Below are 27742 nucleotides of genomic sequence, written 5' to 3'. Positions count from 1 at the left end.
AATAGCAAAATCATATTCCGCAAAATCCCGAGTCTCAGTCCAAATTTTGTGAAATATGCTGTTCATTTTCGGCTCTGATAGATTAATTTTAATGGAGCCCCGTTGAAATGATTATTTATGTTTATTGTTCTAGGACGTACGCGCTTTAACAAATTTTAATCACTTTTCGTTTTTAAATTTATTTCCCCCCATAAACTCTTTTAATTTTCAAGTAGTATTCAACATAATTTGTGGCGGTCTTAAACCATAATATATTATTTTAATGGTGCGTCAGAATCAGGAGGTTCTTCAGTGTGCTTTTGTTTTTATTTCACAACCGAATTCAAATTTATACTTTCAACCTTCGAAATTATCAATATAGCTATTTAAATTATAGCTGGCATAATGATCAGCCCGGTAATAACTCGACAAATGGTGCAAATCCTGCCAAGTGTTATGGTCGGTAGGATAACACTTCCCGATATTATTGAGGATGCAATCAAGCCCCCAACGGAAGATATTAATTTCGAAGAAAAATCGAATGAGAATGAGGTGGAAGATAATACAGAGAAATCGGAAGCGGTTTCTGAATCCGAAAAAGAGGTAATTGAGGTATCTGAGGAGCCGAAGGAAGAAGAGGTAAAGTACGCTTGGAATGCACCCTGCATGATGGTCATCTTCGAGGATGGCGATGTCAATTGTGCCCTGCATCACCTGGTCGAATCTCTACAGGATCCCTTTGCCTTAGATGCGGTTGCCGTGATCTTGGTACAAGAAGCTTTAGCCGAAGAAATCGAAAACCGAGTAAAAATTCTGATGAAACCCTTGGATGCCAGGGTGGCCAATCATCCGTGCTACAAGCGCACTCTGATGAAGATTGACGAACTTAGGCCGAAAACTATAATAGGTCCTTCAGATCGTGTCTTACCCGATGCCACGCCCATAATGGTGCGGGACATACCACACAAATTTCTGGGCGATGGACCCACTGGCATTATAACCATGCATATTTTTCGCACCCCTTTCGAAGCCACTCAGATATATAGAAAGGAATATCCCCTACCAATCGCATCGGTTAGTATATGGAATGAGCGGGTTTCGAGTGTTTACGATGTAATTGGCATGATGAATCTACTCGATACCTTTAAGATCAACTGTTTCACGGTCGATATGGAGCCCATTAAGCGGGCATTCGAGCTAAGGAAGTATAGTGCTTGTATACATCGTGGTTATCACTATGAAACCCTGCCCATAAATGGCGAGAGAAAGATTATCATATATCCAGTTGGAACTATATTTGGCAATTGAAGTGTAAGCTGGGTAAATACAATACCATTATTCGAATCTTATCGCCACTTATTTAATTTTACTCAAAAATGAATGGTATCCTTACCAATTAGGGAATCATTCAATCCTTACCTTTAGGTGTTGTGTCAGTATCTAATGCATGCAATCTAATTCAATGGGCTGGGGATTTCAACAGCTATTTACACACAGAAAGCCTGTTGAGAACATTCAACTCGCACTTTTCGTTCGCTAATCTAAATTAATGCCTCTCACTGCGAATCGGAATAGGCTGTGCAGCGATGTTTTATCATTCAATTAAAAAAAGGGAGGAAAGCAGCTAAAAACGCGTGCATGGCAAATGCGCGAAATAAACCAGAGGATTTTCGCACATTCCCCTCTACGTAAAAATAGTGGGCGGAAGAGTGGAAGCAATTTGCACCACCCAACGGACGGAATAATGAAGTGTTTAGTTGATTATCTAAACGCACGGCGCCGTATCCGGATCCGGGAGCACTGGGCCTAGTAGTGCTGGAATTGCTTGGGGTTTTCGGGTAGCGGTTGAGTCAATAATGCGCCAAATAAACAGCTAACAAGTTGGTAATAAAAGAACTCTAAAATTGCCCGAGGTCCGACCGATTTGGTAGAATGCCAGGCCCCACCCATCGAGCATTTATTCACCCACACGCAACTGCAGGTAGTGGCAGGTAACACCGGCCTGAAAAGTTCCAAACAAAAGCACAGCCGTCGGCCATGGCGAATATAGCCATATATAGAGGCGTTGAGTGCCGCGGGGGCGTGGCACGCATTGTCTGCAGGTAAGCCTTTTTGCGGTGGTGCCCACCGCTGAGCAACAACGCCACGCATTTGCATTGATAACCGAAAATGTTGGGACTTGAAACGAGTTTAGTTTGGCCTGCTTTCGTGTACAACTACTATATTTCACCGGTAAATCAAACAGACAATGGGCTTGAAGCCCCGTAGATTGTTGGAGAACAGCTGCGGTCAAAATGATGTAAACTGGAGCACATGAAAGTGTGGGCATTCTTAAACATTGTGTATACGCCATGTTATCGAAAAACACAAAAACTTATTTTTCGTTGCATACTTTTAGGCATATAATGCATTATGTACACGTCAGGTAAAAAGAAGTCGTACACCCCAACAGCCTAGCAAGGAAGCTAGGAACTGCAGCTGTGGTCAATGCTGACCCTCGGACTAGAGTCAAAAGAAGACTCAAGCGACACCACCCTCATGACCTCCCTAACCTGGTTTTGACCTAGAAAGTCTTAGTTTTAAAATTCATTAGAATAATCAAATAAATAATAATTACTATGTTATATCAACTATTATAATTCTCCCTATCTTTTTTAGGATTAAAAATCTGTTAGTCTTAAGTAACCAAGACACATTGTAAAATAAAATAATTTAAGCAGATCAAATTAAGTTGCCGCATGGGTAACAGTGCGTTGATCAAATAATAAAAACATCATCGTAAAAAAAAAAAAAAAAAAAAAAAAAAAAAAGGTAAAAAGAAGTCATTTTGTTGTTATTGTTTCCAGTGCATACTTTTAGATCGATTTGGAAATTATGTGTACGCCCTGTTAACCTAAGCAATTAACACTAAATTCATAGTTTTACGCAGTTTACAACATGTCGAATACTTATCTTACAATTAAATTTTTTCTAATTTCTCTAGATTAATTTTAAAAAATTCTGAAAAATTAGTTAGTTAGTTAGTAGTTTCAGCAGCTGCTACTAGTTACATCACCGCAATTGTTTTCCAGGTAAAAGGAGGCGTATGCGTAAAGCCTTTGGTTCTCGGCTCGCCACGATGTTTACTGGATGTCTTAATTAAATTTGATTAGCTGTGTGCGCAAATTAGTTAGTTTTGCATAGGAATTGATGAGCGTGATGAGTTTGCCGACTAATTGGCTAATTGATTGATTGTTGGAGTGGTTGCCTCTCCTCAAAACATACCACCCAGAATGTTTGCCTAATTGCGCTTCAAATGCATTCGCTCGCTCCGAAGTTGGTATTCTTTGTGTGCATTCACTAATGAAAATCGAATGAGGGCTCAGGAGCCAACGCTGCCGGCCAGCAGTCAATCAAAAATGTATTTGCCCAGTCCATGGATTGCCGCTGCTGCTGTTGCTGCTGTAGTTGCTGTTGGAGCAGTTCTGCTATTTGTTTTTAAATATTTTCAGTAACGCAGATTCCTTAGCTCGGGCAGCGCCTGCATAATACATATCGGAATAACCTTGGTCCGAAATTCGCCAAAAGAATAACTGCGCATTGTTTGCAAAGAAACAACTTTGCTTTCTGCCTTGGCTGACTGGCTGACTGGCATGGTTAGTAGTTGTTGCCGTCGTTGTTGGCTGTCAGAGTTTCCCGGGGGATGGAGATGCAGTTTTCCAGGCGGTGGGCGAAAGTGCTAAAGTTTCCATAGCGCGCATGAAATTTCCACTTTAGTTGTGTTGTGTAGTAAATTTTTGTTTTCGCTTTTTGTTTCTTATTTTTTCCCCTCCCTCAATTCTCGAGATTTCCCCCTGCGCGCTCTCTTGTGCTTATTTCAAGTAGTTGAAATTATTTTATAGTATAAAACTTTAGTTTTTTAACTTCGCCCGGTGCTCTCTCCGTGTTGCGTTGTGCTGTTGTTTTGCCTTCGCTGGGCGAAAGCCCTTCGTCCATTTGGCGTCCGCACGCGCTTCTTGTTTTAGCATATTTATATTTTAATAAGCGTTCTGGCAGCTGGGCTCCACCGCCTCCCATTACCCATTTCCCCGAGCCTCCGATGTCCTGCGTAATTTTACTGCAATTTCTGACAGTTTTAGAAATCTTCGCGAGCAGAACTTATGAACCCAAATGCGCCTGTCAGTGGCAAATGGCAAACTCAGCCGGGATGCTGGGAAACGGAGATGCCGGGCTGGCTGGCAGGCGGGCAACGTGGCGTATGATTGTTATTAATTTCATATTATGTGTAAGCACCACTGCGATATCCTTTGTTGCCTTCCGCCCGTTTGCAATAAGCAATAAGCGTCAGACGGAATGATATTTAATGTCAGGAGGCCGTAACAGGAGAGGATGAGACGAAGGCGTCGAGAGGATGACTTCGAGGTGCAGTTCAAGTGGCTCCTCGGAGCACGAAAGTGTTGAGATTGCCAGAAGTGTTTGAGCATCCCATTTGCATAAAGTGCGGTTAATCTCGTTGATGTCGAAGGGCAAGTGAAAAATTAACAGCGAGCCGTTGAAACAAGAGTTGAAAATTTATTTTAAAGCCAAACGTATTGCAAATTAAATGGTAGTTTTACCCGTTACTCGTAGAGTAGACATAGGGACACGTTGGCGGGACTCAGTGGGATCTTTGAGTTGATCTTTGGGTGGGTTCTTTGAGTTGAATACCTAAGGCCGTTTAATCTAATCCGCTCGGTTATTTTGATTGACTTCAGCTCGCCGTGGGACACCTTCTTGAATTAATTAAAATTCAATTAATGCTTTTGTTTAGTTGGGCGCAGTGAGAGTTTAATAGGAAAATCCATCACAAGCATGAATCAATACGGTTTTATTGTTGCTCCCGCCGCAATTGTTAACCATTTTCACTTCAATACAATGTGTCATGGCCCTCTTGATTGAGTATGTATGCGTGTGTGTGTGTCGATTGTTTATGGCAGTGTGTATGTGTGTGCGCGCGATGGCATTGTGTTTGTAACAAAATATAATCATAAACGTAATTTAATCGCGCCAAACCGCGTCTGTCACGTACTTGCCAGCCACAGATATAGATACAAATACACAAAGGCACATTATTGACGCGAGACACACACACGCAAGCATGGAGATACACACGTTTGGAAGCGTTGACAACAGAAACTGTTATAATAATTCAATTCAATTCAGCCAGCCATTCCGTAATAATGTCGATTCAATGTTGTAAATACGTTGCGAATCGTTTGCGACTTGCCAAATCTAATGATCACCTGTTTGGCACCCGCATGCCACCCGTTTACTTCTGTGTGTGTTTGCCGGGGAATTGATTTTGCTGTCCAAGCACGTCATGTTCCATGGCTATCCGTAAGCTCACAAAACTATTTTCTATTGAATTAAATTGTTATCATTACAAATGGCAGGCCAAATGAGATTTGTATTTCGGCTATTACAATGTTTGGTGCCCAAGTAAAACGATTGTTCAAATAATTAGATAATGTGAGGAAATCGTTGAGATTAGTTATGGTAAAAAGGATGCTGCAGTAACTTTTCATAATGCATAACAATCGAGAAATGCAGAACTTTAACAAATGCTACATTTCGAGCTGATTTCCTTCTTTGTTCTCCACCATCATATTATTCTCAAATCATTTTCGAACTCAAGTTCTCATTATTCGCATTCAAACGCCGTCGAGGGGCTTCATTTACTTTACATTTACATTCGCTCTAGTTCAGCGCATCTTGGAGATCCTGTCTTATGGCGTCATCCGCCCTTTATGGGGATTCCTTCACCGGCAGCCGGTGAATCAGTCACGTGTGTGCAAAATCAAAACGATTTGCGAAGCCTGTCACCCTTCCGCGTCCTTTGTTTGCCATTTGGGAGCGGAGTGAGCGTGAATGCGCGTAAATTACGGCTGACAGGAGACGGCTTCCTCTGATGCGGATGCCGTTGGCTGATTGATGCGCTTGCCCGGGTCACTCGGAAAAATGGGATAATTTTCGAAGTCAATAGAGTTTCAGTTACTTACCATGTTGTGTCTCCTGTGACGCATTAAACACCATACAAACATTAACCTGATATATATAGTTAGGTTTTATTCAAGGCATATATGATTTTTCCCTGTGCATCCAGCGCTGCAACTTTTGCCACTTAGCCGTAAGCCGCGGATCCAAGGCTCCAGAAATCGGAGCCATTCCATTGCACGCATGACAGCTGCCATGTGCTGGCATTTTAGTATCCTACCCCATCCAGTCATCCCAGTATCCTGGCATCCACGCATCCTAGCAGTTAACCACAGCAGCCCAGGGAGCGCTTTGTCCTTGTCACCTTTTTAGTTTTCGGTGTGTTGACAGCCGAGCACTCAGTTGACAACGCTGCGCTGCCAGCTCTTCTCGTAACGGCTGTACACTGAGCGAAATAGTGGAGCTTCATCAAGACCTTACAGAGCCTATTGGATAAGAAAAATGTGATAAGCTGCAGAAACGTATCGTTTGAGATACAGGTAAGCATTTAAGCAATATGTAATGAATCACGTCGAAAACGTTTTGTACATTAAAATCATTAGTTGGCATTATGACATTACTTACTTGGAAGATATAAAAGTCCGTCATTGTTATGTAATCCTGTGGCTCCCCTTTTTTTCCGTGCAACATCATCTCATCTTCGAGGAGAGGCAAGTGCATTTATCTCGATCTGGAATGCCTTTTGAATAACTTGCCATATTAGCGTGTTTCCGTTTCCTTTCAGCTCAGCAGGCAGCAGTCAGCATCTCCCAGCTTAGTTGTGTCTGGGCGTCCTTGTGTGCGTATTTGTCAAAAGGATTTGGCAGTGATTTAGCTGCTGGCCCAAATTTCATACCAAATTCCGTGTCTCTCACTCACCCGCCCTACGTTGCTTGCAGTCAAACCGCCTGACTGACTGACAGCGTCCCTGAGGCGTCCTGTCTGCCCTGTCTTTTGGCCAGAAAGGCAGGATTAGGCCGCGCCCAGCCCTTTTAGCCGCTGCAAATTAGCTGCCTAATTGTTTGCCAAAGCCGCAACTTTGGCCATTTCTTCTTCTCGACCAGGAGAATTGCGAGAATAGGCGTGTATGTGCTTGCCATTTGCCGAATGACAGCTGAATAATGTGAGCCCCATAAGCAATTAACGCGCCTGCGGAGCTTACACACGTACGCCTCTGCAGTGTGCGAGTGTGAGTACAGTGCGGATTGAGAAAATAGCATCACTAGCTTGGAAATGCCTCTATGTCTGTCAATATGTATGAAACAATATTTCTAGTTTTAAGCGTTATTGCACTGTGATACTAACCTATTTTTTAAGTCGAATTTTAGTTCTTTAGTAAAGTGCTAATTGTTCGACCCGAACTGTATAAGCGTACGCGAATCGCTATCTGTGTGTGTGGCTTCTGTGCAAGCTTACAAATTGAGTCAATAATTTTGTTGGGCCCCCGAATGGGCGGGAAGTTATCCCCGTGCTCCATTCCTGATGGCACTTTGTGCATAATAAATAAACGCCATGAAATACGCGACTTAACACGCAATGCGCAGCAAAGTCGCATGTCTCCATCTCGCGCCATTGTGTGTGTGTGTGTGTGGGTAAGCACCATATGACACCACCTTGACTCATTAATTACGCACTGGCATTTTTATTTTCATTGCATACTTTTATGCAATTTATTATTACAGCATTGCGGGGCAGCGCTGAAAAAAGCACACGCTGAAATACAAATTGCCTTTTTTTACACACACCCATATATTTAAGTATATATGCATACACCAGTGACTTATTTACCGAGGGAGGTGCTCACGTATACTGTGGCCAACACACACACACTAAAGAGGAGTTGCGGCAAAGAGGACAAGCCGCAAATGAAATGCGCGCTGGATTTTTGAGCTGCCTTCCATCTTCACTTGGCCAGGACTTTTCTGATTGTCCATGTCCTTTGAGCGCTCCCATAAATAACCAAGATCAGAGGTAGATCTTTAAGGATTATCATGCTTGCAATACTTTAAAAAGGATTAAAAAGAAATGCAACTAAATTTAATTAGGGCAATTAAAGAAATATTTTATAATTTCACGGTTTCACGATTTGTTTGTGTTTGTACAATCACTGTATACTGTATTATCGTAATCAAGTAAACAATCTTTCCGTTTCCCCTTCCTAAAAAGGTAATTGCAGAGCAGTAAACGAAGTTTGCCCCGAAAGATGTTCAATAATCAGAGGGCAGCTAAACTTAATTTTCCCCAAAGCGAAAAGGCTTTAATCTTAGTGCGAGATCGCAGCGCATTTTCGTTTCGTTTATGCTGGCTGGCGACCCCTCGCCAAAAACCGAATAAATATTCACTTTTTACTTCACTTGTTGTTGTGGTTGCATTATTATTGTCGTAGTTGTTGTTGTTATTTTCAGCGGTGATGGTGATGCTGCTTCTGTGGTCGTGCTGGTCGAAAATTCCCCAAAGAATCTGACGCACTTATCGCAAATTACTTTGGCAGTTGCAGCGCAGCGTTGCTTTTGTGTATAAATTTAACAATTTACCCATACACGTGCAGGCATGTGTACATTGCAAGCGCAGGGGATTGTAAATTACCATACACATACTGAGACTAAATGTGTCCAAGGAACGTGCAGTGTCCATGGTCGGGAAATGGAGGGCAGGGCAAGGAAAGGACAGAGCGGGATTTGTAAAACTTTTGGCCAACATGGCGTATGCATAATATTTCTCCCTGCCGCATGTCGGCCGACAAACTTCATTAACAACAGAAAGCCAGAAATGCAGCAAGCCCACCAACTTGCCGCAATAACAATGCAAATGTAACAGCTCGAGATGTTGCAGGTTGCAGCTGCAACGGCAAGTTCTGCTGCTCCTCCGTTGGCGTTGCAATTGCATTTCTCCAATTAGCCGCACAACTCATTAAGCTTTCCCAGCGACTTACCGCCTCTTTTTTTTAAGCACACTTTCTGGCACTCGTCAATTAGCATTTGTTTCGGGGCGTTTAATGGCCATCCAGATGTTGCTGCTGCCGCAATAAATTATTGTTGCCGCTGCCAGCTTCATAAGATGTTAACGCGCACTTAATGCCACTTAAAAATACGCATAAATCGCAGAAAGAGTTTCGGCCAAACGGGGAGAATGGCAGTGAATGCGATGCGGGAACGGTTGGCCACTTGTCCACTTACATGGCTACTTACAACTCTGCTCAAGCATATGCATGCAGATGACCATGTTGCAGCCACCACCCACCATGCCACATCAGTAGCAGCTGCATAAAAACAAGGTCGAACGGGGGACAGCAGAAAATGTGCACAAAAATGAGGCAACAAAAATAAATAAAAATGAAAGCCGAGCAACAACACAGCAACAGCAACTGCGGCACGCAATTAAGTGCATTTAATTAATTATTGTTGATAAAATAATATTTTTGCAATTTATTGTACAAGCGCCAGTTGGGCGTTCCCGTGTTGGTTGGGTGGCTGGGTGGGTGGGTGGTGACGTCCACCGCCCGTTATTTATGCATATGTGAGCGCAAATAAATAACGGCAACGATGGCGGCTTGAAAAAAAAGGGCTGCTCAAGAAGAATTAGACTAAGAAATACTCAGTACATAATTGCGAGTTAAAAGCCATCATTTTGAAATTGATGTGGGTAGGGTAGAGATTTGATTGACAGTTACTTGAATTATTATTTGTAATTTAAGGATTGAGGAGATACTTTTACCTAAATTTTGAACAGCGTTACATACCTTCAGCCCTTAACATTACAGGGTAACCATTACGTTTGCTGCATCCTCCTGCGTTGACGTTATCAGAACTCTGGCAGTTACTGGCCGCAGACGCAGCGATATCGCTCCATGGCAGGAGCATTGCCTATCGCAGTGGCCAACATCGAAATCGAAACTATGGCAGATCAATTCGAATAACAATAATTTCTTCCGGTCGAATGGCAGCGCCAGAACAATCAGACAGCGGCAGAGATGCAGATATATACGACTGCGAAAGTATCTGCATCTGCAACGGCAATCGCAACTGCAACTGCATTGTTGCTGTTTGCTGCATTTTAAACAGGATGCGCATAAGTATACGAGGATTGACAGGATGTGCGGGCCATGCACACGCATTTTGTTTGCCGCTGACGCTGCCACGCCCACTCCTCCACTGTCATTTTAAATCGTGGGGCGGCATACACATGTTCAATGGGCGGCTCACGCCCCACCCAGCAGCACTAATTTGTATTGTATTCGCTGTTAATGAATTTCATATATTGTATTTATGCGAATGCACTTAATGCGAAAATTATTTGCGTTGACATTGCTGTGGATCGCAGGGGATTTTTAAACGGCTGACGATATTGAGAGACGCGCTTAAAAAAAGCTGGCGATAAAGTGATATTAGATGTTATGATATTAAAACCAGATAATTAAAGTTGTTTTTTTTTCTATGCCTATTTATATTAACGATTTATTTAAATAACCTTTATGTTTTGGTTATGACATTCTTTGTAACCGAAGTATCCGGATCAATGAGTTTTGCTCCATTCCTCACGCTCTTCGCGCTCCTTTTGCACTTCGTTAAGATAGGGCTCCAAGTACTTGATGTCCTCCTCGTACTTGGTCCACTGCTCCTTGGGCAGGATCGTCTTGGTCATGGAAAGGTGCAGTGCTCGAAGAATGCGATAGTTGCGTTCATCGTACAGTTTGCGGGGCAGACGACGCACTGCTTCTGCCACATCCTCATTCTCGTACAGACAGTCATCGCGATACAGGCCGTATTGGTTGAATCCAGACATGTTGTAGGCCCACTTTCCCAACTTGGAGAAAACCGCTGGGCCCACTCTAGCCACATATTTCGACATGATTTAAGATCAAGAATAATTTGGATATGACTACTACAACTATTACCAGTAAGTCCACAAGCTGACAGGTGACTCAGGGCTACACTGGTGAACTAACAAGTATGAGTTTTTAAAATAATAATAAAATAAAATAAAAATTCCCCAACAGGCCTTTCGAAACAAAAATCCCGAATCTCAACTTTCGTTATCTGAAAAATACATAGCATATTAAATGCAATGAAACAACGAAATTTCCGAAACAAATGCCCGAAGAAAAAATGTGGTTTAAATATTGTATCAATGCACTTCTTTAATTTACAAAACTTGCAAAGTTAATTTGGACTGTCATATAATTGAGCGCGGATGTGGACTTCCATAACGCGGAGTTGTCACAAAATGTTTTTGGCAGACGTCAAGTAGATCTTTCCAGCTGTTTTACAGATCAGCATGGTCCGCAAGGACCGAAGCCACAAGGGCCAGGTCCGCAGGGTCCACACGGTCCGCATGGACCACAGCCTGGTCCGAAGGGTCCGCAGGGTCCACAGGGTCCGCAAGGACCGCATCCTGGTCCCCAAGGTCCGCAGGGTCCGCAAGGTCCGCATCCGGGTCCACAGGGTCCACATGGTCCGCATCTGCCCTCAGCCACTGGGTATTGGTTTGTGGAGAAGCAGGGCAGCGGACAGCAGGGTCCTCCAGGAGCACATGGTCCAATGGGGCAGGGTGGGCACGCTGCACTGGGCTTGTAGTTGATGGGTCCATTTGGATAGCAGCAGTACTCCCTCGGCGGCGGAATGTCGATGGTTTGGGGCTTCGGCTGGCAGAGGATCGACTGACACACCTCACGTGGTTCGCAGACGCGCTTGGGATAGCACACCACATAGGGGTCGGGGATCATCGAGGGGTAGTAGATTACTCTGGGTTCTCGCACCATCTGCGACACCCAAATCAGCTTGGGCACCTTGATCACCCGCGTGGCATCAACGACCTTTGGAATGGTGATCTGCCTGCATCGGTTAACCACCATTGGCTCCGGCACAATCTTCTCCGTGAACACAACGCGTTTCTTGCAGATCATGCGTGGTGGTTGCTGCACGGTGATGCATTTGGGGAAGGGTGGTGGAATACGTGGAGCACATTGTGGCAAGGCCTCCAATTGGGCGGCATTGTAGCACTTGGGTGAGCACTCGAAGGGACCGCAGCAGGGATCGCATGGACTACAAGGACCGCACGGAGAGCACATTTTAAGTTTCGACTAGAATAAACCGAAAGAGTAAAAAGTTAATTTTTGTTTTTTGTTTCTTATAAAATTTGATCAGAGAAATTTAGAAGTGTATCGAAGCGAAACCGGATTCAAAATGCGAGCTAAGCCTGAGTAACGAACATAGGTAGATTGACAAGCAGAGGCAAGGCCTACTATTTGACAAAAATTTGGTAGAAAATTTTATCTGGATAGAAACCATTGCATAACCTGTCAAAAGAAATTGAAAAAACCTTATATATGCATAAATCCGATTTTTATTTACAGCCAATGAGTCGTCCATGCGTTGACAAAGTATAGAGAACTGTAGACTTTTTTGGTGGTGTTTGAGCAGAACGGCGAGAATACACTATGGCAATCTGTATTGGTGATAGACAAGTTGGTCCACTGGGCACCGGTTTCTGACAACAATCCAGGCAGCACAACGATGATGTTAACAGGGGCCGCTGGGTCCACAAGGCACTTGAGGACCGCAAGGACCAACTGGGCCGCAGTGGGTATTCCAGGGAGTTGGGGCGCACGGGTAGCAGGGGCCGCACTCGGGTGACTCGTACGGACACGGGGGCGAACAGGGTCCGCAGGGTCCGCAAGGACCGCAAGGACTATTGCCGAGCGGTCCACATGGCCCGCATGGAGCACAGGGTCCACACGGAGCCGGGACAAACGGACCCGACGGCATTGTGAGGCCGCAGGGCCCGCAATTGGGCACGGCGCACGGTCCACCCGGACCGCATCTCGGCCCACAGGGTCCGCACGGGCCGGGTCCGCAGGGACCACATCGCGGACCGCAGGGTCCGCATCCTGGACCGCAAGGTCCACAGGGTCCGCACCTACCCTCGGCAACGGGATACTGGTTTGTGGAGAAGCAGGGCAGCGGACAGCAGGGTCCTCCAGGAGCACATGGTCCAATGGGGCAGGGTGGGCACGCTGCACTGGGCTTGTAGTTGATGGGTCCATTTGGATAGCAGCAGTACTCCCTTGGCGGCGGAATGTCGATGGTCTGTGGCTTCGGCTGGCACAGGATCGACTGACACACCTCCCGGGGTTCGCAGACGCGCTTGGGATAGCACACCACATAGGGATCGGGGATCATCGAGGGGTAGTAGATTACTCTGGGTTCTCGCACCATCTGCGACACCCAAATCAGCTTGGGCACCTTGATCACCCGCGTGGCATCAACGACCTTTGGAATGGTAATCTGTCTGCATCGGTTAACCACCATTGGCTCCGGCACAATCTTCTCCGTGAACACCACGCGTTTCTTGCAGATCATGCGTGGTGGTTGCTGCACGGTGATGCATTTGGGGAAGGGAGGTGGAATACGTGGAGCACATTGTGGCAAGGCCTCCAATTGGGCGGCATTATAGCACTTGGGTGAGCACTCGAAGGGACCGCAGCAGGGATCGCATGGACTACAAGGACCGCACGGAGAGCACATGTTTTCGACTTAAGTTTTCCAAAATAAAATTTCTAGAAAAATATTATACTTTATTTTTGTTACAAATTTTTACTGTTCAATTTGGAAGTTATTCGGAGCGAAACAGGAAACTGAATGAGATATAACAGTAGGACGACAGCATTGCACAATAATCCAGGCCCACTTCGATCGAAATTTGAAAAACCGAGCTCTACGATCACACCCTAGTGTAGTGTTTTTGTTGTGCAGGTAAGGTGAAAATCGCTTTGAGCTTTGAATGGAAATATATGCTTACAATACATAAATCTGGTGGATTCGATTGCTTAACCGATTGCAATGAAAAATCACAGAACGCTGCTTGAATGGAATGCATTTTGCAAACCGGATTCCATCTTCACATGACGTATGCGCGACGTATCTGCATATATTTCAACAATATGGCATCTGCCGTTGAGTGGGTTTAAGCCTTTAATATGCTAGCGCCTTTATGTAGGCAGGCCGCTTTTTTCGGACCGGCCGAAAGCCAACTTGGAAAAAACCTACAACGAATTACAGAAAAACGTCGGAAAACACTCTGGCAGCGCCCGGCCTATTGAATATACATATATGGGTTTGTTTTTGCCCCAGTGCCTGGACATGTCAGCGCCGAAAAAAAAGCGTTTTGGTCGGTATGGTAGTTGGTAGTTGGATGGCATATCCTGAAAGCTTTAGTAGGTGGGGGGGGGGGGGGGTTGCTGGGTGGATGGATGGGCGTTGCAATCGGCGCTTTGTGCATGCCACAGCCATGACGACACTGAACAATTGCGCATTCACAAAAAACTACAACAAAGAGCGTGGTCACAGCGGACCATTGATGTTGACAAAGGCTTTTGCATGCGATTCAGGTGAATTCTAAAATATTTGCTCCATTTTAAATGCCAAAAGCGAGGGGCAAACGCTACAATATGTGCTCGGAATAAGAAACGTTCTGGTATTCAAACAATAAATATAATACGTTTTAATATTTTCTTAATAACACACGACTTTTATTAATTCTACAAAATTTCATTTCCTCGAATTGATAGTCACATTAGTGATAGCTAAGAAATCAAGCGATATTTTAGATGGCCTTTGCTCTTCAGAATTAGTTGCTGTCCAATAGTTCCGGTTATTTAAATTAGGAAATTTAATCAAGTTGCTTCCAGGAAGTTGAGATACAATAAATGTCTAAATTAAACCAATTTAAAGAGCAACATTGGTTCAATCGATTTGAACTCGGGCGTTTCCCAAGAAAACCGTCCACTTCTTTGGCCTGCAATAACACGCCGTTGGCTTATGGTCGTAATCATGCAAGAAAAACATCAACTTCTTGGACTCGAGTTGCCCTGGAGCGCTTATCGAGCGACAGGCTGATGGTGCCCGACCAAGATTCTAGCCACAGACAAAGCGCCTGCTAATCCCACAATTTCCAGAGCCCAAAGAGCCGGCCTAATCACAGACCCACCACTTGGCATCACAGTGCCACCGAAATTGTCAGCTAATAATGCAAACAATAACAGGCAACAGTCCGAAGAAATGGCGCACATTTCGCATAATTATGGACGGGGCCTTCCCCGAAACCCGGTCGAGATGGCCCGGCTAAGGCGGCGCAATTAGCGGACTTAGTTCGGGACTAGGCCCAAAACAATGTTGGGCTGGGAAATGGGAAAATAAGCACAGATTGCCCATAAATTGGCACCCACAATGCCTGCTGGAGTCAAGATAGAGGCGCATTTGTCGAATAATTTAGGCACTGTGTAGAAATGTTTGTAGCTCAATGAAAGGTTTTATTTTTAAGTTGTAGGTATTCCATTTATTTTCATAAATAACTTTAATAGTTCCCAATAAACTGATGGACCTCCTGAAACACACACACATTTAGTTCTTATTGTTTGCTCACATTCTTTGCGGTACTTTGACGTTGATAAGTATTCTGATTTATTGACAAACAAACTGTGAGTGTGCGGGTATTGCGGCGGCCTTTATTTAAATTTATATATTTATTTATGGGCTGCGCACAGCATATATATATTCACAGACATATACGCTGATGGATCGTTGTTCTATCGGAGTCGGGACTTAACCTACTGAAGCGCAGACGTGAATAATATTATTGTATTTTAAATTATTAGCGGTTCGAAATCTTAACTCCATTTATATACATAAATATACATACAAGTTAAATGAGAAATTTAATGACATAACACTTTTAATAAGGTCTGAGAATCAATTCAAATATTTGCCATAATTTTAAATGGGTTAATCATATTTTTCGGCTCCCGCTTTTTTACGCATTTGCTTCGATGCATTTCCGTTTGATTTCAATAATTTTAACTTCCGGCACAAACCGGAAATGACAAATAAAACGCAATGCCATTCAAATACACTGAGAAATAAGAAGTAGCATTTTTTTTAACTTGAATAATTGGTAATATATATTTATACTCTCAAAATTGATGTTAAATGTACGACTTTTAAAAGTGTAATAAAAGTAGGTATGAGTAGGTATTCTTTGGGACAAATAAAAAACATGAACAGTATATTAAAATTCATAGCTGCAGGTAAAATATTTTTTTCACGATTATTTCTACTTTGATGTTTGCTTAACTTTCATCATCTCAGTGGGAAACTGTATGAAAAATCGCATAAATTACGTAATTTTCGAGAAGGCTTGTCTCTGCCAAAATCCGTGAATATAAGTTGTGGACTTTTTTTTTTGACCAGGCAGTAAATTTGCCGGCATATGCATATGGGGAATGACCATGAATTACATAAAAAGCCGCAAATACCGAAGTCAAAATGCGTGGCCTCAACGATTCTGTGTATTGTAAAGCATGCCGATGTGCACGGGAAGGGGGGGAAAGGCATTTGCAGCGCCGTTCCCTTGCAACATGCAAACGATTCAGTCAGTGGCAAACAAGAAAATAAAAATAAAATTCAAATATATATGGCAATCCTTTAGGCACGCGGAACATAATGAAACGAAAATGCTACTGTGGCAACAGCAGCAGCTGCAAGGACATGCAGGACCAAGGACCGAGCTCCCAAATCCATGGTCCGGCCGAAGCCGTCCGCTTGCCATTTGCCGAATAAGTAAAAATAAATAAAATTGTGAAAATATTTCTTTGCCCAACATTTTTACAGCCGCCTTGCCCCTCCCGTCTCCACCATTCCTTCGATGACCCCGCTTGCCAACCAGTTGGCAGCCATTTTTACACAAAAAATGTTTTTATTTATTCCATTGGGGCGGCCTCATCCTTTTGCATTGGTGGGTTGGCATATCGACTGAAAAGTTTCTATATTGTCTAAAATATAGCTCTACAGTTTTATAAAAAATATTTTTTATACTTAGAGATTACTGCTTAAGAAAGGTTGTAACTTTTCTATTCCAAACACTATTTTTTTTGAATATGTATATCAGTAGAGCCCCTTATCACGAAGCAGAAGGACATACCCTGGAAATCCTTGCTAGTGGGCCTGCTCTGTGGCCGCCGGTTGATTTATATTGATGAATGTCCGTTTGTTCGTTAGTTCCGTCTTCGCAGACTGCCAAAGAGATTTACTTGCAGGGGGCGGGAGGGCGTGGCAGTTATTTTACTCTTTGCCTTTTGTGTTGCAGCACTCGCACTTGCACACATACATTCGCATGTGCATACACACACACGCACACTGGGTGCACTTGCTTATGCTCAGTGCCAGAAATTATTGCATACTTTACGGAAATTAACCGCATTTCCATTTCTTGCACGCACACAGGATGGCTGCCCCATTCCGCTTTCCCCCGTAAACTCCTCTTTGGCCACCACTTGTATACATATTTACAATTTTAATGACTTTATTTTTGTGCCGGCATAAAATATTTCCATACACTTACAATAGGGGGTATATAGAGTATTGCAATACAACCAATTTATTGGTTGCAACTTGGTTATATAAGGTGTGGATGCAATTTTAATGCACTGAATTCTGTACAGATAATAGAAACATAATTCTTATCTACGAATGGTTATTGGTTTCGTTAAATAATATATACTTTCCAAAATAATATTTAAGAAAGATTTTCTAGATTCTTAAGTTACTTAATCCTTTTGCCAATATGTAAAAATCAGACAACAAAATTTGTTAATCAATTTTAAGAGTGTTCAAGTCTCGGCTTTGGTCTTTTTTAGAAGCCTTGTTACATTTGCCTTGATGCTGATTGGTTCAGGTCCTTTCTGAGTGAGCTGCTGAAGTAGTAGAGGAATTTCTCTGAGGGAGCCGTAGTACAATCATATTTCTTTGTGACATTTCCTTGTGCATTATTAATCAACCGGGAGTATTTTAATTTATGTTGACATGCACTTATTTATAAAACGCAACAGTAATGCGAAAAAAAAAACATTTTAACCGGAAACCACATGCGAAACCAGACAGTCGCTGATTTCTCAGCTATTTTTGGGGGCGACTATACTGACGTCAGCAGGTGTATTGGGTGTGCATGTTGAATTTTCCACGCCCAGTGACCTTTAAGCTGTTTATGCCGCTTTTTCAGAAGTTCCTATACAAGGAAATTATTTTCTTCTATGCAGTTTTATAAAAAGATTGGTGAACTTTTACGTGAAAGGGATGGAGGCAGAATTGCATTAAGGGTTCAAAGGATTGGCGTTAGTTGAGTTGTGCCAAATGATATTTCATTTGCAGCTAAATATTAACTTCCATCCAAATCCTGAAGCTTTGAGATGAAAAGAAATCAGCGTCCGACGGAAGGGGTGAAAATTGTTTGGATTAAATTAAGATAGGCTTGTATCAAGGAAACGGATTCAGCAGGGGACTTACCTCATTGAATTCCACCCAATCTGAGCTGCTTGCTTGCAATGAATTTTAATAAAATCGTTGCAAGGGGCAACAGACTTGCCAGGCTACGGAAATCGAGAAATATTAATAAAGCTTTGATTGCATTCAATCAATGAAAGGCGGTACGTACCCTTTGAGCGCTGACCTGCTGCTCAAAGTTCAAGGGGCAATTGGCACGCCGGATGCGTAATCTATTTCAAACAGCGACCATGCAAATCGAAGAAGCTATTGCTGTAGTTACAGCCATCGCCTCTCAGCTGTCGACTGTCGGATGCATGCGAGTACAATACAACACAATTTGCTGGTGTTGCCGCTTCCAGTTCGCCTGGTCGTCCTTTTCGTCCTTTTGTCCTGTCAGGCCGTCTGTCGAACGGCGAGATGCATAGAGAAATTGCATATAAAATGCAGACAAATAACTTGCTCCCCATGTTTAGCGTATGCCCTAACGCCTGACATTAACAATGCAGCAGCAACAGCAACAGCAGCAACATCAGCATCAGCAGCAGCAACAGTAGCGGCAACAGTAGCAACAGCAGCAACATCAGCTACATCAGCAGCAACCAGCTGGCAATAAAATGTAACAAACACATTGACTGCTGACAAATAGCATTGCCTGTCAATTCATCAAAAAGAAAAAGGCAGCGAGGAGCGTCAGCGAACGCGCAAAACTATTGACATGCACACGCATAGTACACTCAAAGAAAATTTCTTGAATTCTTGAAATGAAAAAGGAACATTATTACAAAGTGCAGTTCAATTGGCCAAGAACTTCTTGTTGATCTACAAGTGCCACATAAGTTACTAAATAGTAATTGCAATTATTATTTATATTTTTGCTTTGCACTTTTTCTACAGTGCATCGTAAGCGGATCTGATCGAATGGGATGCAGGATGCAGAATTCAGGAGGCGTATCCTTGCACTGCTGACGCGGCAGTGGCAATGGCAGACTTGCAACAAATTTGCTTAGCTGCCAAACCAAACTTCGATTGCCGCGAGCCTGCGTGCGAGTGTGTCTATATAAAAGATATGGAGGAGACTGTTACAAATTGTTTTGAAATGAAATTCAAACTGCAGTGGGAACGCTGCATATTGCTATGTGCGCGCACTTTGCGACCTCGAAACTTCAAGCATCGCCAGCGTTGCTGGTTCAAGAAGTTCCACGTAGAAAGTTGACATCTTTGTGGGCAGGATCAGAGCGATTATTTGGTTATTTCAAGGCTTTACATCTGGCAGGAGGATGAAGATGGGGAAACCAAGCTTGCATCGCCCGTACCGGTGCCCTTACCTTTATTTCCTGCGTAACAAATTGCCTCAATTATTTCCATTTTACCCAACCCCCCTGGTTTACTGGCCGCCTTTATGCTCGTAGCTAGGGTGTAAAAACTTTATTAAAAACTTTTGTGCCCAAGCCTTTTTATGAGACCTTGTCTGCCCTAAGTCGGGCCCTGCTTTATATACCGTTCTATGTGTAGGGATATATATTTATAAAATACACGCACATTTAGACGCCTGCCCGCAATACTGCACTCCAGGGGCGTTGAAGAAATCAAATTAAGAGCATTTTCTTTGGCGAAACTTTTGCGCCTGTTTAGAGTTTCGTAATACTTCAGCACCGACCGGCATCTCCGTTTGCCACCTCTTTGTGGCTATTAAGGTTCGTGCCCTATCCGCTGTCGGTCTTAGCCCCATGTGGTTACTTGAAAAATGCTAAATGGTCCCAAAGCAATTGCAGCCACAACAACATAAGTAGCAAAAATAGCAACAAGGCAGCAGCAGTTTTGGCCTTAAAGGCAATAAGATTGCCTGCTGGCCCAAAAGTATGTGCTCGCTTGTCTCATAAAATGTGCCAAGGTGATGCTTAAAAATACGCTATATAATTTCAGCCATAAAACTTGTACAAAAGCGGTAGGTATATCTATGATATTATATGGATTACAAATAGTTTACTAATCTAGTCTAGGATCGCTTCCAGAATCGCTAGAATTGAGGAGTATAACATCTACATTCAGCACGACTCCCACAATCCAGTCAATATAGTGTGCGATTTTATTATATATACACCTTTCCGAAACGCCATAGCTCTGAATTCCGATTAATGTGTTCCAAAGTTTACCCGAGTAATGTATCTGCTTAACCAACGAACTTCCTGTCTCCGTACAGATGTTACCGTTTTGAAAGCCAGCGCATATCTGCGATTTTTTCAGAGTTATTCCAAATGAATCGCGGCACTTTTTAATTTTCAGAATTTTAACGGTGTTGATTCTTTGGAAAATCATTTTTTCGGATAAGCCCCATCGGTTGGATTCCAAATGGTTCAAGTTGGTTATCTCACCCAACCAAATGCATATTGGCTGTATGCTCATTTTAAAAGTCACAGGATCATCTAACAAGAGTAGAGCTATATCGTGCTCGAAAGTCTGTTTATTATACAGTTTGTGAGTGTAGACGCTTTGGACGGAATGCTTGACGTATCTATTTCGATTTTGTGGTATATTGTCAAACCTTCCCAAAAAAACGGTGCTGCAGAAGGTATTTGGGCTTAGTATAATTGGGCTGCTTTTCGAGGTTTCCACTTGCTTACCTTTCGCTTTGATCGAAAACGCAACTAGCAGTTGTTATGACATATTCTGAAACAAAGGACACCCTTAATATGTTTTTTTTTTGTTTTTTTTTTGAAAATTCACGCAGTGTACAAACGTTTATTGATAAGCGTTCCGCTACAGTTTTTTGTGGGAGATGCAATAAATGCCATCCAAGGTGTTTCTTTAAAAACATCCTGATGCGGCTTGTGGTTAACGCATTCGAAGTCTAAGAAATAGGCCGATCCTTGATGTGCTAGCACCAAAGTGAACAGAAAACACAATGATCCCGCAGTCATCTTAACAAACGAACTGATTCGTAAGCACTGAAGCAATCTCAGTGTACAATGTATGTACAATCTAATGTACAAACATAGAGACGGAAAGTCAAAGCTTATCAGTAATGTTGTATTGTTCTCGAAATGCAGATTGCCTTCGCTTTCGATTTATGTAAATTCTAAAACACGCTACCATAAATGTGCCACTAAAACGTTATGTATGTCATTGCATTTTGAATCAGTTTATTAAAGAATCTTAAGCGTAGCTATTTTCCCCATTCGACACTATCACATTAACATTTTGAATGACTCCCATAATCCAGTCAATGTATTTCGTCACATCGGTATATAAACACGTCCTCGATTCGCCATAACTCTGAATTCCGAATAGAGTGTAACGAATTTTTGTGTAATAGCGTATCTTTTTAAACAAGGGACTTCCTGTTTCCACGCACTTGCTTTTGTTCTTATAGCCAGCACAGATATGCGAATTCTGCGGATACAATTTGAAGGCATTTTCGCACTTGACTTGGCTGATGTGTTTTATTTTGCTTGTCTTGGCCGCAGGCAATATGTACTTCTCATCTATGCCCCAGCGGAATGTTTCATATCTTTTAAACATTTGTGTGTCGATATCAGATTTGTCTAACCAAAGGCAAATTGGACGTATGTGGGCCTTGTAGAGCACATCGTTCTGAAGTTCCAGCAAAGCTATGTCATGCTCGAAATTGCTTTTCTCATAGAACCTATGAATGTAGGCACTTTGCACATGGTAATCATCACTGCTATAACTAACAATATGCTCTTGTTTAATGCTCAACTGCCCCAAGCGGACGATGCTGTTGAAGGGAAAGAGCTTATGTATGATAAAAGTATAAAATTAAAATGAACTTACGCTCTCTCTTGATTGAAAACACAGCTTGCTGATGTTATCACAAAGTCTAAAATGGTATTCTAAATTGTAATAAAATATTAAATTTCATCTACATTTATATACAAACATTTGTGAATCAGGGCGCCACTGCAGGTTTTATTGGGCAATAAGACCAGTGCCATCCACGGTCTACTAAATATTATATCATTAGAAAGACGTGAAACTTCGGCACAGTTCTGGTCAAGAAGCTGTGCCGATCCCTGATTAGCCAGCATCCATGATAACACAGCAAGACAAGATGCGAAATTCATTATTCCGACTGACGGCTGCCAAGCAACTGAAATACTTGTGAGATTTGTTCAGTACCACAGGCCATGCGACTGACTTATTTGATAATATTTTCGAGCGAAATTTCCCAAGAAATTCCCATAATTATAGCCATTAATATACGAAATAAATATTCTAAGTAATAAAATTTCGTTTCTTAAGTATCTTTGGTTCAATGGTAAGCTGTAGTAGCACAAATAGCACACATGCACACAATTTTTCAGTTAACCGGAGTTTACAAGGTCAATTCAGTGGCTTTTGTGTGTCTTGGCCTCTGATACTGCACCTAGTCTTCCGCTTTCCGCTTATTGTTTTGCTGCCCAGCCGCATCCCTTTCAAGTTCAATAATGTCATAGAGCGTGTCGCAGGGCAGGCGTCTAAATTTATGGCCCAAACGGTTGACCCGAAGGCCGGTGGGTCCGGTGGGTCCGGTGGAGACCGTGGAGCAGCACGTGCTTTGGAGTCAGGGAAATAATTTAGCCAAAAACATGTGAAGCTCGCCATATAAATTATGCACACTGGCTCGACGGACGACAACACATGGGGGTATGGGTTGCTTTAAGGTATTGTATTGTCTATCCGACCTGCCCACTGCTCAATGCAGGCCAACAACAAGTTCGGACATAACTCACCGCCTTGGCCCTTTATTTTATTGTATTTTATCTTTTGGATTACTTTCTGCCATGACCACAACAAATAAACTTGAGCATCTTTGGGAAAAACCCACAGTGGCGCACTGGTGGTGCGGGAAAACTGTGGCCGGAAAAGAAAAGATTTCCGTGGCATTGTTGCTTCTGCTGCTGCTCCTCCATCTTGGCTCGAGTTTGCCCGGAGGTCTGGAGCTGGACAACGGCAACAATTGCGCATGTTAACATACTTGTAAGTAGTTTTTCCACTTTGCCATGGTATTTTGCTTTTTTTCCACACCCTATACCCTCGGAAATCAAGGGTGCGTTGGTCTGACTGGCTATATGTTCAAGTCACTCGGGGTTTCAGGATCATTAGTACATGCAAACTTAAAAGCACACTTAAAAACGTGTTTATTATATTCAAAATCTAAATAGTACTTACTTATCTACTTATACTAATACTTATCTTAATACCTATACTTATATTTATTGGATATTTCCAAGTCGAGTTCTATTGTACTGTATTTTGCTGTACATTTTCTCTATTTTTTCCATCCCCCACAACGGACACATTTGTTTTCCTGGGGGCAGTTGCCTTTGTTTTTGTAATTATCTGCACGTTATTTGTGGGTCAATAAAGTTTCGTTTCATAGTTTGAGCGGTTGTCTGGCTCTCAGTCCGGGTTCAGGATTTATGGCATATGCGTTTTGGGCTAATTTTCTGTGCCGCTGACCATGCCATTGGCCAGTAAAACATTAATAGCAGACCGTGTTGGCCAGGAAAAGAAATTCGAAATGCTTCTTAAAATAGCAACGGGCGATTTAATGGCAGCTGGTAGTTAGAGGGGCAAAACACTTCTGGATGTTGATTAATTTATCGATACTCGGGCGATTGTCGGATGTAATTGTAGCTGCCTGTCAAGGGATCGTATTTCCAGAGATTTATACGATGGGATGATGATGGGTCGGTTGCAGGGAAGAGTGGTCTTTTTTTTCCCCCCAGTTTGGCGTACAACTCATTTGTGATAAATTGCCGGCAATCGGTGCTTAATTATTTAATAAGCTCGACTGCCAACTATTGAGCTATCAAATTTCATTCGTACTAATTGCTGTTTAGCGTACTCGAATATCGCGTTGCCATGACTGCGTGCCGTTAATGTTTGCACAGCGCTAATTTCGCATCAATCATCGATGCATTGTTAATTCTAATAATTGCGAATAAACAAATTGCAACTGTCATGTTTTCGTTAGATTCGGCATTTCGCATTTTGGCATCGCCTGCGGCTTAATTGATTATTACAGATGATCGGATGTGCTTATAACACGGTGTCCAACTCGATTTGACACGTATCGTGTTGTGTTTGAAATGCAAACACAATTTGTCCACCGCCGATAATTAAAATACAACTTTTCGCTCTCGATTTTTTACGCCCCTCGAAAACAGAAACCGATTCCTGAAATCCCCACCTGCCGCCTCGCCAGTTTAACAAAATAGTTGGTAAATTTATTTGCCAAATAAACTGCACACAAAAGCCAATGGCAGCGATGAGAGGCACTTGGCCGAGCTGAATTAAGCTGACCATGGCAAAAACAAAGAGTAAACAACAAATTGAAAGGCATGAAATGAGAAAAGTAAAATAAACGAACGCAAAAAGTTGATCACAATGCAAAAAAATAAAAAACAAAAACGAAGCCAGTGGCACACATGCAGGTGTATCCGTATGTGGTAACGTCAATTGTTTAAAAGTGAAAATTCGATTTTGTGGCAAGGCACAAGGCATCGGGACACAAACAAATGGCGTGCCAAACCAAAAAGCAAAAACTTTTCTTTTCCAAATTTTCATTCCCTATTCCCCATTGGTTTTTTTTTTTTTTTATATTCCTGTTTTTTGCCATGTGCAGCAAACAAATTTTTGGTGCCTCCCTTGTCGGTTTGTTTGAATTGTCCCTGGTTATTGTTGGCTCGTCCTCCTGACGCTTTGTGTCAGGCCGAGAGTCCTGTTCGCTGATGCGGCCAACAAGACGGGACGAAAAGGAGTATAAAATGGCAAAACAAAAAAGAAATTGTTATCCCGAAACGTATAAAACAAACGTGGTCGACGAGCATAAAAAATGTCCGGCAGTTAAGAGCAGGAGAGTGTCCAAGAACCTGTGTCGTGAGCTGCATGAGAAACTGGAAAAGCGGGAAGGAAAATGCGGAGACACCGGTCGGAGGTTTTCCACCACTAACAAGAAACGTAACGATAACGAAAAACAAACTTTAAAAATTGGATTCTTCATTTGCATCGGCAAATCCAATCAAGCCAACGTAAAGACCTCGGCCAGACATATACACAACATAAAGCCGATGCACCACCAGCTGAACCACTCCACCGGTAGCAGCACCACAGCACCACCACCTGCAATTGGTAACCACACATTGAGGAAAATCAATTCGATATTATTATCATCTCTGATAATTGCCTAATCTAAAAAAAATATAAAGATATCTTTACTGGGTTATTCTATTTGCTTAGATCATACAATTAAGTATTTTCTTACCTGATAAAATATGTTTATATATTTGTACGAAATTCTTACCGTGTACGCTCTTCCATATGAACATACCCCACGTTACGTATACGCCACCAGCTCAGAAAGGAACCGAGCGAGAGAAGGAGAGCGGACACGAACAATAAATGAAAGGTGTGCGCCTCCTGTTTGTCCATATAGTTGACCATTGCTTATGGCCTGCCACCGACCACGCCCCCCGCTCGCTGTGCCCGCCCACCGAACCGGCTGAAAATTGGTAACGATTTGTATTGGACTATGGCCAAGCACAAAAGAGGCTGAGTCCCCGAGTCTGTTTGGCCATTGTGAGAGTGAGTGCATGTTTGTGTGTCTGTATCGAGTGCCGAATCTTGTTTAAAAGTTTTGTCCTTTTGCAGTCCTGCTGGCAGTAGTTGTCCCCAATCTCTTGCAGCAAGGTGAAAGGAGAATGGAGGAAAAATTGTCTTATTTGTATGCCCGGCTCACCTGCCGTTATCCATCTGTCTTGTATCTTCATCAAGTTGGCCAGTATTAAGTCGCTTGTTGGTCGGTCGTCCAGCCTTCTCCGTTCGCTCCCTTTGCAGCATGTCCTTGCAACGTTGTGGTTTTTTGCGTTGAGCTCTTAAAAAACCCACAGCATGCTTTTTTTTGGGGAGCGATGGAGGGGTTTATTGATTGCCTCGGCATACGTTTGCCATTTTATTACAAGCCGGAAAATAGAGCTGCAACAACAACAAAAAATGAAGAAAAATGCATCGAACCGCCTCACTTTTGTACCGTGCTGTGCTTTTTTTCATTCTCCACCCCTCGTTTTCTGGCCTCGTTAATTGCCTCAAAGCCAAACATTTGCGTCAGTGGCAACCGCATTCGACGTCGTGACAATGACAACGGCAACCGCCGCTTAAATTGCCCAAAACCGCGACAAGTGGCCGTGTCCAGCGATTTACCACCCCACCACCCCATACGGATCCATCGCCCCACTTCATTGGGCTTTTAACCGCCACCCTTCCCGGATTTTCTTCACCACGGCCACGGAGCCACGGCATCGGCTTCGGCCCAATGGAGCGTATAAGAAAACCATTCATTAGCGCTTATCAAACGGCACAGGCAGATCTGTCCCGCCACTCAATGGCCGTTTGATTTTCGCCCTAAACTACAGCGACTTTTTATGCCCTGCCAAGGGGTAGCATGAAGTACTGGAAGTACACACTCAAACGTTGCTACAAATATATTTAAGATTATTACCAATGGTATAAAACAGTTCCCACACTTTCTTTGAAAACTAATTTGATATGAAGTCGACATCTTAAGTTTTTAATATCTTATAGTTAGATAGGGTATTCTAAGCATCGGCTCCTGCTGACTTACAGACTCTCGGTTTTTTTCTTTTCGCCTAGCTAGGCCTCTGCTGACGTTTATTGTAAATGGCTGTCCAATGAAAATTGTTGTGGCCTATCAACGTCAACGCGGTCACGGCCGGGCCGTGTGTCATTAGTTCGGGAAAAAGTGGCGGCAAAAAACTTGTTCGCCCGCAAGTCGTGAAAAAAATATCTGGCACTTTTATCGGCCCTCCCCGCCATACGCTGAATGTCCTGCGTCCTCCTGTTGCTGATGCTTTAGTTTAATTGGCACTTGACAGAGTGGCCAACATCACCACCGGGAACAGCAACAAAACACCAACAACCACTAGGTAAATCTGCTGCTGGTCTTGGTCTCTGGTGTTATCAATCAAATTGGGTTTTTTCTATATCCATCAGCACTTGCAGGAGATGACTACTGCGTTGATTTCCTGCGGACGCGTTATTATTTGTAATGCCCCTTAATTGGTGTTTGATGTGCGCATTATGCGTAATTATGTAGGTTGTTAAGACTTGGAAGAGCTGAACAGGCCGTTGCCTTATTGGCTTTCACTTTAAAGTCACTAATGAGTGAGCTTCCTAGATGTTGTTTTCCATCGAAGAATCTCATTTATTCTAGTTAAAATGTGTGACCCCCTCCTGATATACAGAACTAAGCAATTCGGTGATACTACAATAATAATTTTATATTAATGCTTTCATTTGTTTGATGGGAAAATTGTTATTAATTTTCTCCGTGCAGAATATCTGTTGACTTTTCGTCCTTTTCCGAAACCTGGTGTATTTGCAGTCCTTTGCCTGCTTGCGATTTGACCATGGCCAGAATGATGTTTTACTTGAATAAT

General features: G+C 42.9%; 6 protein-coding genes and 2 long non-coding RNA genes across 8 annotated transcripts, besides 1 other annotated feature; 3 read left to right on the top strand and 5 right to left on the bottom strand.

The window, feature by feature from the left end:
- Positions 1-346: 346 nt before the first annotated feature.
- Positions 347-1321, top strand: CG12516 (uncharacterized protein). Its single transcript, NM_143358.2, has one exon. The coding sequence runs from the start codon at positions 385-387 to the stop codon at positions 1285-1287; it is 903 nt and encodes a 300-aa protein (NP_651615.2). The 5' UTR covers positions 347-384; the 3' UTR covers positions 1288-1321.
- A 59-nt stretch (positions 1322-1380) lies between these two features.
- Positions 1381-2039, top strand: lncRNA:CR46103 (long non-coding RNA:CR46103). Its single transcript, NR_133474.1, has one exon. It is a non-coding gene; the product is annotated as a long non-coding RNA:CR46103 (long non-coding RNA).
- Positions 2040-2417: 378 nt separating this feature from the next.
- Positions 2418-2772: a mobile genetic element.
- Positions 2773-9672: 6900 nt separating this feature from the next.
- On the top strand, positions 9673-10329 carry lncRNA:CR44229 (long non-coding RNA:CR44229). Its single transcript, NR_125282.1, has one exon. It is a non-coding gene; the product is annotated as a long non-coding RNA:CR44229 (long non-coding RNA).
- A 72-nt stretch (positions 10330-10401) lies between these two features.
- On the bottom strand, positions 10402-10904 carry UQCR-14L (Ubiquinol-cytochrome c reductase 14 kDa subunit-like). Its single transcript, NM_143357.3, has one exon. It carries the CDS (start codon positions 10816-10818, stop codon positions 10483-10485), a length of 336 nt encoding a protein of 111 aa, NP_651614.1. The 5' UTR covers positions 10819-10904; the 3' UTR covers positions 10402-10482.
- Positions 10905-11088: 184 nt separating this feature from the next.
- Mst98Cb (Male-specific RNA 98Cb) lies at positions 11089-12154 on the bottom strand. The gene has a single exon (NM_079815.3). The coding sequence runs from the start codon at positions 12035-12037 to the stop codon at positions 11240-11242; it is 798 nt and encodes a 265-aa protein (NP_524539.1). The 5' UTR covers positions 12038-12154; the 3' UTR covers positions 11089-11239.
- A 141-nt stretch (positions 12155-12295) lies between these two features.
- Mst98Ca (Male-specific RNA 98Ca) lies at positions 12296-13614 on the bottom strand. The gene has a single exon (NM_080160.3). It carries the CDS (start codon positions 13491-13493, stop codon positions 12489-12491), a length of 1005 nt encoding a protein of 334 aa, NP_524899.1. The 5' UTR covers positions 13494-13614; the 3' UTR covers positions 12296-12488.
- A 6612-nt stretch (positions 13615-20226) lies between these two features.
- Positions 20227-21233, bottom strand: CG34437 (uncharacterized protein). The gene is made up of 3 exons (NM_001104485.1): positions 21022-21233; positions 20906-20951; positions 20227-20844 (listed from the first exon to the last, which is right to left on the bottom strand). The coding sequence occupies exons 1-3, from the start codon at positions 21200-21202 to the stop codon at positions 20271-20273; spliced, it is 801 nt and encodes a 266-aa protein (NP_001097955.1). The 5' UTR covers positions 21203-21233; the 3' UTR covers positions 20227-20270.
- A 170-nt stretch (positions 21234-21403) lies between these two features.
- Positions 21404-22372, bottom strand: CG34436 (uncharacterized protein). The gene is made up of 3 exons (NM_001104484.2): positions 22183-22372; positions 22077-22122; positions 21404-22020 (listed from the first exon to the last, which is right to left on the bottom strand). The coding sequence occupies exons 1-3, from the start codon at positions 22364-22366 to the stop codon at positions 21438-21440; spliced, it is 813 nt and encodes a 270-aa protein (NP_001097954.1). The 5' UTR covers positions 22367-22372; the 3' UTR covers positions 21404-21437.
- Between the last annotated feature and the right edge of the window lie 5370 nt (positions 22373-27742).

This window comes from Drosophila melanogaster, chromosome 3R (assembly GCF_000001215.4).
Source record: "Drosophila melanogaster chromosome 3R".
Taxonomy (NCBI): domain Eukaryota; kingdom Metazoa; phylum Arthropoda; class Insecta; order Diptera; family Drosophilidae; genus Drosophila; species Drosophila melanogaster.
Note: the sequence above shows the minus strand (reverse complement) of the source record. Positions and strands in the feature narration are given on the sequence as shown.

Excerpts from the sequence above, each read along its gene's own strand:
- CG34436 (NM_001104484.2), bottom strand. The coding sequence starts at position 22,366 with ATGAATTTCGCATCTTGTCTTGCTGTGTTATCATGGATGCTGGCTAAT. Across the intron at positions 22,123-22,182 it reads TGGCGCCCTGATTCACAAAT|ACTTTGTGATAACATCAGCA; the intron begins GTTTGTATATAA and ends ATACCATTTTAG. Across the intron at positions 22,021-22,076 it reads GTTTTCAATCAAGAGAGAGC|CATCGTCCGCTTGGGGCAGT; the intron begins GTAAGTTCATTT and ends TCCCTTCAACAG.
- UQCR-14L (NM_143357.3), bottom strand. The coding sequence starts at position 10,818 with ATGTCGAAATATGTGGCTAGAGTGGGCCCAGCGGTTTTCTCCAAGTTG.
- CG34437 (NM_001104485.1), bottom strand. The coding sequence starts at position 21,202 with ATGACTGCGGGATCATTGTGTTTTCTGTTCACTTTGGTGCTAGCACAT. Across the intron at positions 20,952-21,021 it reads CGGAACGCTTATCAATAAAC|AATATGTCATAACAACTGCT; the intron begins GTTTGTACACTG and ends CCTTTGTTTCAG. Across the intron at positions 20,845-20,905 it reads GTTTTCGATCAAAGCGAAAG|CACCGTTTTTTTGGGAAGGT; the intron begins GTAAGCAAGTGG and ends TACCTTCTGCAG.
- CG12516 (NM_143358.2), top strand. The coding sequence starts at position 385 with ATGATCAGCCCGGTAATAACTCGACAAATGGTGCAAATCCTGCCAAGT.
- Mst98Ca (NM_080160.3), bottom strand. The coding sequence starts at position 13,493 with ATGTGCTCTCCGTGCGGTCCTTGTAGTCCATGCGATCCCTGCTGCGGT.
- Mst98Cb (NM_079815.3), bottom strand. The coding sequence starts at position 12,037 with ATGTGCTCTCCGTGCGGTCCTTGTAGTCCATGCGATCCCTGCTGCGGT.